This window comes from Sander lucioperca, chromosome 7 (assembly GCF_008315115.2).
Source record: "Sander lucioperca isolate FBNREF2018 chromosome 7, SLUC_FBN_1.2, whole genome shotgun sequence".
Classification (NCBI taxonomy): domain Eukaryota; kingdom Metazoa; phylum Chordata; class Actinopteri; order Perciformes; family Percidae; genus Sander; species Sander lucioperca.
This window is the reverse complement of record NC_050179.1, coordinates 12,691,098-12,701,056: the sequence shown is the minus strand read 5'-3', so window position 1 is coordinate 12,701,056 and position 9,959 is coordinate 12,691,098. Positions and strand designations below refer to the sequence as shown.

Sequence of the window (9,959 nt, the reverse complement as noted above, 5' to 3'; positions counted from 1 at the left end):
CAAGGCAGAGTCACATACATGCACACACATTTACTTTCATACAACTGTTGTGTGGTAAACAAGTTCTATGGACAATTCATGGAGCTCTTTGTATGTGGTTTAACATAACCTGGATGGTATTTTCCAGACTGGACAACACAGAGTGAAAGAAAAATAATCACACAAAAATAGCCGACTGGCCATACTGTCTTGTCCAGTACACTAAACCATCTCCTTCTGATAATCCAAGTATGGTAATGAAGTGGTTCACACAAATGGCATAAAACACATACTGTCGGGGCTATTTAGCCCCCTATTTAGCTTTTATAAGCATATTAAACATTACACAAATGGTTTATAACACACTTGTAGTTGTACAGAGATATGACGGGACATTTTTACTGTTCATTAATGTACAGTATTTGTTAACAATTATAATTTCTCCTATGAGACATATTTGATACTACAACAACAACAACAACAACAACTGTGTTTTACTAATTGTCATTCATTATTTGTTTATACAAAAGCCTCTGCATATGGGTGCCCACAAGAGTTATGGTTATTAAAAAAATACATTAATACTCATTTATATCCATTTACAGCTATATTATAGTGTGTTATAAACCATTTGTTACACGTGTATATTCCACTTATACATGCAAAATAAGGGGCAGTTAAAGAGCTGTTACAGTGAGGTCTGTGGGTTAAAGGAGAATCCCGGTCGATTTCAACACGTAGCTATGTAGTTTATGGTCATGGAGTGAGTCAGTAGCGAGAAAAACGAAAATAATCAGCTTTGCCTACACCGAGTTATGCTCCTGCTACAGTGCGCACCCAGGCGGCTGAAACGGGGCAAGTTTTAAACGTGCTTTTAGCCTCTTAACATGTTTGAGATGTCATATTTTTTACACCAAAAAATGACGGCAATTCGTGACCATCGTTTTTTGGTGGAAAAAATAAGTTTTGGAATATTGGATTGTATGAGTCATATGCAGTCATATTCACTGTGTTCACTCGGAAGGAATCAGTTCACATGGCTAGGCACTTGTAATGACATCTCGAACATGTTAAGAGGCTAAAAGCACGTTTAAAACCTGCCCCGTTTCTGCAGCCTGGGTGTGAACTGTAGCAGGAGCATAACTCGGTGTAGGCAACACTGATTATTTTTGTTTTTCTCGCTACTGACCACAAACAACATAGCTATGTGTTGAAATCGACCGGAATTCTCCTTTAAGCAATCGGGACATTGTTTCTGAAAAGAAATTTTGCTGATGTACCTTTTATATGTTTAGTGTATTTTTTACTTTTAATGAGTCCCACAAACAAAATTCCACTCACATCCACTGTATTTTGGTGGTAACAAATCTCAGGGACACATATCTCAAAACCTGAGCAATTAAAACCAACACTATCTTGCCTGGCACCAGATACCACCAGAGGTAAATGGGCATGAGGATTTTTTTTTTTAATTTTGATGAACCAAACCTTTAAAACAAAAGATGGTAATTATTAACTTTTCATTGTAGCTTTCAACTGCAGTCCAACTGCATTCTTGATTGAGACACCTCCCCCCCAAAAAAAAACAAAAAAAAAAAAAAAACTAGACAGCTTTATCTTATTTAAGTGAAAGGCAGACTTACTGGAGAATCTGAATCTGATTGGAATATGATTGGTATTCCATAACCATCCTCTTCAATTCATCCGTTTCTCTGTAAAGAAACACAAGCCACATGTACTGGATGTTACACTGGATGCTGGATTGTATTTTGTGTCAACTGACATGAGCCGAGCTGAGCCGAGCCGAGCTGAGCTTTAAGACACTGCCTCACCTTTCATGTTGAGCTTTCTGGTCTGCGTACATGTTCTTCAGCTTGTCCAGCTCGGAGTGCAGGATGGCGATGTTTGTCTGGGCTTGCAGCAGAGAGGCTCGCAGGTCCTCATTTTCCTGTGAGGAGATTTAGTGAATAAGGAACATTTCTACACAACATGCATGTGACTTTAACTAAAACAATCCCTTCGAACATGACGCACCTGTGAGAAAGCACTGATCTGTCTGTTCAGTCTGACCACCTCCTCTTTTGAATGGTTTAATTCAGAGTCCTCTTGGCTCTTGAAAATAATAAAAAATAAAAAGAATGTATATTTTTATTAATCCCGCAAGGGGAAATTACAATGACATGATACATAATACATTAACACAAGCAATTTGTCAACAACAGTGTTTTAATAGAACATTAAATAAAAAACACAGGCATTTCCAGAACTGCAGTTATGATCTAATTATATGCCCCACAGTTATTGCATTTACATTGTTTTATTTACTCTGCGATGTAGAGGGACAACGGGAAGGTTTTCCTCATCTGGGTAATTAATAGAAGACCACTGCCATGCAATCAATAGCTTAAGTAATTGTGTTTACACTCTTTAATTCAATTTGTGATATAAAGCATAATTGCTGTGAGAAGGTTTACTGTGGAAATGGCTTTCAAAGATGCGCGTTACTGAAAAGGAGAACATTGCTGAGCCTCTCTTTAACCTGCTTGATGTTGGTCTTCACTATCGGCAATCGTCATCACCTGTATTGGAAAGTTGTCGGAGAAAACACAAGCTGCCTGAGTAGACCAATCACAGTTCCGTCTCGACATGCTGTCTACGTAAACACTGTAGCCCTAACGCACATTAACTCCAGTTTAGCCTACAACTTAGCTACTGCAGGTACATTCAGAGGCTCTGCTGCTGCGCTGTAACCTTAAAGTATAAAGCTTTAATATAAACATGCGACTACTTCAACAGAATTTAACATTAAAGCTCATTTGTCTTAATGTTCAGATGCTGTAAAAATCTATTCAGTAACTTATAGCTGTTTAGAAAGGAAAGGATTGTAAGCATAAACTATGGGAGCTAGCAACAACAGCATTCCACAAGTTGTATTAGGGCTGTCAGCATTAACGCGTTAATCGCGATGCAATGAAGGGCCGAGCATAACGTGTAAATTTTTTTTTTTTTTTTTTAAATTGCATTAATCGCATGCCGCCATTTATTAATTTATTTTACACTTCACTCGGCTACGCGTCGTCCCTAACAGGCTACTATTTTGACCCTTTGCCGCACCTTTACTTATCATCAAGCTGCCATACTTTCTCGTAACACATCCTGCTGCTGCAGGCTGCAGGCATGATGGAGAAAGACAGCAAAAAACACAATTCTGAATGGCGCTTTTTATTTTCCAAAACTCCCGGATGGCTCAGTAGACAAGTCGAAAGCAACATGCCTACGAGCTAATTAACATGACTCAGGTTGATGCTAGCGGGCTCAGGCAAAGCACTATTTTGGAGAGTGCTACTCGCCGACCTGCTGATAAAACCAAATCCAAAAAAATTACTACAGCTCTTGCAAAATGGGTGGCAACTAACTGCAGACCTGTCAGCATCGTAGAACACTCGGGTCTTAAAGACGTACTACTGTTGGCATGTTCTGACCCGTCTTATACATTGCCGTCGTGGGGGACAGTAGTTTCACGCATACACAGCCTGTATGACACGGAGAAAGCAGCCCAACTGGAACTGCTGCAAAGTGCAAACGCTGTCTCATTAACCGGTGATCACTGGACGTCAGTGAGTAATCAAAATTATTTAGGAATTACTGCACACTATATTGACTCTGGTAAGGATAGGGATTTTTAGTTTTTTAGTTAGGTACTTGGAGGACTTGTGCAATAATGACATTCACACATTTTTCTTTTGTTTACAGTAAATAAATAATAAACAAATACAAATCTTAAAGTCAAGTTCATAAAGTAACTTTCCTTGCATTCATTTGATTCCCAGTCAAGATACACTGGTAAGAATTGTTTTCCATTGTTAATATATACTTAAAAACTGTTCTGAAATGCAAAATAATAGAATTGTAATGATGTGATAAAACTGTGATTAATCGCGATTAACTATAGAAATTCAGCGATTAATCGTGATTAAAAAAAATTCGTTTGACAGCCCTAAGTTGTATACATACAGCATCTTATCAAACATGACCCTCTATGCTTGTCCTTGCACTAACTGCATCTGAGCAGCATCACTAATTCCTCAATCTAACTACCTTTCTCATACTGGATATTGGATATTAGATCTTAGTAGGTCTTCAAAGGTCACCTAAAGAAAATGCAGAAATTAAGCCAGAGCTGCACATTGCAAGAGCTTTTGTGTTCCCTCTTTGTTTTTCATGATGTAAGAAAATATAATTATTATCTTCATACAATCTGTTTACCATGGAAGAACAAAGTAAATGCATGTTGTGTGGGAAAACCTACCTTTAACAGTCTGTCCACAGTTGCATGCAGGTCTGCGACCTTGTTATCGTGCTTCCTCTGCATGGTCGCTATAACTCCTTCCATTTTCTTACGCTCCTACAAACATTAAACCAAACTAGTTAGAGGTGCAGACCGGCTCAGGCCTTAAAGAGGGGCTTTCATCAGCCTTAACAGAGGCTCTTTGTGAGGAGACCTGCAACCTGCTGCTGTGAGCTGCACCACAAATATGCAGGTAGCTCACAAGAACCAGTGAAGAGAAATTTAACATTCTTTTAGTCCATTTATCGGTGTACTGTTTATTGATTAAATGCAGCTGCTTTTACGACAGCCAATTTATTTGGTTTTATTACATTTCACTTCACTTCTATGAATCACAGCAGCAATCGTCCACTATGAATACTGCAGGTATCACACTTACCTCGTCTCTCACCCTCTCCTCTGTTCTGGCAAGCTGCTGCTGTATGTCGTCCTCCAGTTCTGCCAGCTGACTGTTGTTCATCTCCTCAGCTCTGTTTAAACAGACAGGTACGTTCAAGTTTGTGCTGGCAGCCTCAGTGCTGCTGAATCAAAGCCAACAAGACAACAACAAGAATCCATTCACCTACAATCCATTTGTCGATTCTACCGGACTGATTTGACTTCAAACGTGCTGCAGTTGTGACTGCTCTGCTCTCGTCAAACACATGAAATAACCAGAGTCGAGGCAGGGACAGCCTCAACAGGTGCACTGAACGGTTTCAGTGAGATTTCTCAATGAGACCTCAACTTTACTTGAGTTTAACTTTAAATGTCAAGATTTCAAAAGGTCTATTATTTTAGGTTTATTTGGTATAGCCAGTTTGTAAAAGGACTAAAAGAACAAGGCAGCACATTTAAGTGTTCCTACTTCCTTGAATAAGGAATGTCACCTTTCTCATGCTGTGTAGTTACTGAACCACAGAAAAAGCTTAAAGAGTTCATTCCAATGTGTAGGAGTGTTTTAATGTTTTTACTGCCCTCTAGTCTAGTAGGCTTAAATCAATAAAGGCAGCTTTAAGTCAAGCAGCTAATCCCAGTTGATGTGGTGGACTCTGGGAACTCAAGTTCCAGGGTTATTCCAGCGTCTCCATAGGTTTACAGCCACAAGAGGGCAGTCTTTTTGCATTTAGTACAATTATGATTATTCAATATATTCTACAAAACTAAAAACTAACAGTCCAACATGTTATATTTGAATCATTCACTTAAATGTTAATACTCAATGTCACTGCTCATACACACATTATAACCACATAAGCTGAGTGTTCATCATCATTAACACCTATGTGACGTGGCTTATTATTTAAAGGTGCAGTAAGTAAGACTTATAAAACTAACTTTCTGTCATATTTGCTGAAACTGACCCTATGTTTGAGTAGAACTACATGAAGCAGGTAGTGCGATTTGCAAAAATCCACCGCTCCCTGTTCAGATGCCACCCCCTGGCCCTGATTGGTGATCACCTCTTTAAACTGGTCTCCAGCTGTTCACACTCTAGTCGGTTGTCCAGGCTTTGACTGATCAGAGAGTGGATGATTTCCTCATACTGCTGCAGCAGAGTTGTGTTTGCAGAGGAGTTCATGGCCTGGTAAAGATCAGCCAGCTGCTCCCTGAGACTGTGGGAGGAGAACAAATAGTTACTGCCAGCAATGAACAGGTCAGTGCCATGTTCTCAGTGTCATACTAATCTATCTTTATAGTATCAAATTCTCACCCCCTGTGGGCCTGAAAGGTGGTAGTGTCATAGTGGGTAAAAATGATCAAAACACCAATATAAACTTCTCATACCAATATGCTCCACTGGCAATATCTTATGCTCAGTATGTTTGATTTCACCACAACATCTAATAATAATAATAATAATAATAATAATAATAATAATAACAACAGTAAAATATTAAATTAGATCAAACAAATAGAAGCAGCATGCTTAGGCATTTTTTTTAGCAGAATGTAGAATTAAAACATTGTCTAAAAATCTCCAAACGTACACTTTGACAGGAACATTTATATTTTTTTAAAAGGTCCCATGGCATGAAAATTTCACTTTATGAGGTTTTTTAACATTAATATGCGTTCCCTCAGCCCACCAATTTGGCCCACCCATGAGAGAGAGACATCATGGCTTGAAAACGAGGAAAGTGGCAGTTGGTCAAGGCCACACCCCCACTCTCCACTTTGCCCCCCCTCTCTCCTCCTCAATAGCTAGAGACACAGAAATGGCACATACTAAGGAAAGCTCATTGTGGGACTGGCTCTAGTGGCTGTAATTCTGCACCAAGGCTGAATTTCGGGAAAGAGACTTCAGATACAGTATTAGGGGACCACTAAGGCCTATATAAAAGAGACTTCAGATACAGTATTAGGGGACCACTAAGGCCTATATAAAAATACTTCAGATACAGTATTAGGGGACCACTAAGGCCTATATAAAAATACTTCAGATACAGTATTAGGGGACCACTAAGGTCTATATAAAAGAGACTTCAGATACAGTATTAGGGGACCACTAAGGTCTATATAAAAATACTTCAGATACAGTATTAGGGGACCACTAAGGCCTATATAAAAGATACTTCAGATACAGTATTAGGGGACCACTAAGGTCTATATAAAAATACTTCAGATACAGTATTAGGGGACCACTAAGGTCTATATAAAAATACTTCAGATACAGTATTAGGGGACCACTAAGGTCTATATAAAAGAGACTTCAGATACAGTATTAGGGGACCACTAAGGTCTATATAAAAGTACTTCAGATACAGTATTAGGGGACCACTAAGGCCTATATAAAAATACTTCAGATACAGTATTAGGGGACCACTAAGGTATATATAAAAGAGACTTCAGATACAGTATTAGGGGACCACTAAGGCCTATATAAAAGATACTTCAGATACAGTATTAGGGGACCACTAAGGCCTATATAAAAGAGACTTCAGATACAGTATTAGGGGACCACTAAGGCCTATATAAAAATACTTCAGATACAGTATTAGGGGACCACTAAGGCCTATATAAAAATACTTCAGATACAGTATTAGGGGACCACTAAGGCCTATATAAAAGATACTTCAGATACAGTATTAGGGGACCACTAAGGCCTATATAAAAATACTTCAGATACAGTATTAGGGGACCACTAAGGCCTATATAAAAATACTTCAGATACAGTATTAGGGGACCACTAAGGCCTATATAAAAATACTTCAGATACAGTATTAGGGGACCACTAAGGTCTATATAAAAGATACTTCAGATACAGTATTAGGGGACCACTAAGGCCTATATAAAAGATACTTCAGATACAGTATTAGGGGACCACTAAGGTCTATATAAAAATACTTCAGATACAGTATTAGGGGACCACTAAGGCCTATATAAAAGATACTTCAGATACAGTATTAGGGGACCACTAAGGCCTATATAAAAGATACTTCAGATACAGTATTAGGGGACCACTAAGGCCCATATAAAAGCATCCAAAGAGCACCATGTCATGGGACCTTTAACAAATATGACCATGTGTGTAAATCCTACACAGATCATCATTAGTCTCTCTCTCTCTCTCTCTCTCTCTCTCTCAAATCTTCAACATGCATATCTACAACAGCTTGAATTTGTGTTGTCTAATGCACCTGCAATAAATCCTCCTTTCATGAAGATAAAGAGAGGTGTTCATTCAACGTGGCTATAGCTATAGGCCACTCCATTTAGGCTATATTAATTTAAATAAATGGTAGATCAACACCTCTTTGAAACACATCTTAACTCAATGTCCATTAACAAGCCTTTTCCGGGGCTTTTATTCACATCTCACGGTCTTCATAAAGCAATGGAGGTTGGTTGTCAAGATGATAGCACATATAGCCTATACCACTTAATTGGGGCACATGATAACGATGAGCTATCTCAATGACAACAAAACTAATTCCACACACTGAGCAAGCTCAGTAAAAGGCTAATAACGTTAGACCTTGAGTTAAGATTTGTCATTAAATTTTATTTCTCATGTATGAACACAGACCATTGTGGGAAAAGTGATAATAATAATAATAATAATAATAATAATAATAATAATAATAATAATAATAATAATAATAATAATAATGAGTTGCGCTACTGTTTAACCGATAGTCTCAATTTAACATAAACGTTACACCTGTATGACTAATCTGTGCGGCCGGGCAGAGCCGTTAAATCCATATCAAATTAAACCTCGACGTAGCTATATCTTGTGTACGCCGTATGCGTCACCAAGACAATCCGACACGCTTGAGAATAATGTAATAAATCCCTGTTGTACCCGGTAATGAAATTACAAAAAACCCCGACGAGGAACAGGTTACCAGCGCAGCAGTTAGATAACATTTAACTGACAGTTGGTTACTAAGTAACATTCCAGAAGCGGCAGTCAGTAGCCGTTGGCTAAACTTGGCTAAATCCTTGAGCGAGCAGCCGGATGTGAGTTTACCTTTCAGAGAGGAGTGACTCCGCATCTATCCTGCCTACAAACTCTTCCCACGGACAACCTTGGGTTTGGGACGAACCAGCACCAAAAGACGCCAAGTCCAGAGTCTCTGAAACCTCCTGAAACCTGGACGAAAACATGCTGTAGTCGATATATCCGCCTTCGTCTGCGTCGAACTTGTTGAACAGAGTTTTGATCTCAGTTTCGGAGACGTTGAGCTCCCTGCAGACAACGGTGAAGTCCTCGTACTCTATTTTACCGGACTTGTTAACATCACAAGCAGAAAATAACCTCCGAAGGCTGGGTCGGTCCATATTTGAATTAATCAAAAACACAAATAAAATGTTCAGTTAAAATTCAACCCGGCTTCTCTCACGAACTGATAAGCTGACAAATAGGCTGCGTGGCGTGCCAGCCAAAATAAAAGTTTCAATAAAGGTCTCACAGAGGTACTTTAAGAGCCACTCATTGGTCCACATCTCAGTGTAGGCGGGTATCATCCGAATCAATGGACCATGTTACGACCCAATGTGCCACTTTCTACCTGGATTCAATCAGGCACTAACTAAGTTTATCATTATTTGGCTTCATCCTGAGTTAGATGTCATCCCTGTGTGCACTTGGGCTGTAATACAATAGAAACACAACAGATACGCAAGTGCTGGCCTCTGTTTACCTTTAAGGTGTGTGGTGCATGAGTTTTATCAGAGACACTCCTCTGTTCCCCTGGGTTTGCAGTGTGTTTCTGACTCCACCCTACATTGTGGCCTCTTATGGAGATTATGTAACAGATTCATCTGCATAAATAATAGGACATTTTACTTAATATAATCATGAGCCATTCAAATGAAAAAAATATCCATTTGATCTTTATTTGAAAAATTAAAATAAAGTGCTTTTTATATACAATACAAAAACAAAAAAACAGTAGTGATGTATGAAACAAAAAAAATACAATTCACAAGATTTTTAACATTGGCAGCTGAATTTACAAAACAATTTTACATAAACAATTTTACAATAAAAACTCTTTACTTTACATGTTGAGCGACTTTTACTGTCACAAATAGAAGGCCAGACTATAGTGGTTCATTAAGAGCGAGAGCAGACGGCGATACTTTCAATGTGGCATTAACAGTTTAGGCTTGTATTCAAATAAAAACATGTTCAGTACCTGCA

General features: G+C 38.6%; 1 protein-coding gene across 3 annotated transcripts in view; it reads right to left on the bottom strand.

Annotated features, from left to right (window-relative positions):
* zgc:162879 (ras and EF-hand domain-containing protein) overlaps nucleotides 1–9,381 on the bottom strand; it is a 14,973-nt gene extending 5,592 nt beyond the window's left edge. The window contains exons 1-7 of one of the 3 annotated variants that reach the window (XM_031283326.2): nucleotides 8,784–9,381; nucleotides 5,770–5,922; nucleotides 4,707–4,797; nucleotides 4,289–4,384; nucleotides 2,014–2,091; nucleotides 1,812–1,927; nucleotides 1,623–1,691 (exon numbers count right to left, since the gene is read on the bottom strand). In XM_031283326.2, the coding sequence (XP_031139186.1) occupies nucleotides 1,623–1,691; nucleotides 1,812–1,927; nucleotides 2,014–2,091; nucleotides 4,289–4,384; nucleotides 4,707–4,797; nucleotides 5,770–5,922; nucleotides 8,784–9,094 (914 nt within the window). In that variant the 5' untranslated portion in view covers nucleotides 9,095–9,381. Of the gene's footprint in view, nucleotides 1–1,622; nucleotides 1,692–1,811; nucleotides 1,928–2,013; nucleotides 2,092–4,288; nucleotides 4,385–4,706; nucleotides 4,798–5,769; nucleotides 5,923–8,658; nucleotides 8,680–8,783 lie in introns of those variants that run through there. The other 2 variants (XM_031283325.2, XM_036003699.1) reach the window with 2 other exon arrangements.
* Nucleotides 9,382–9,959: the final 578 nt, after the last annotated feature.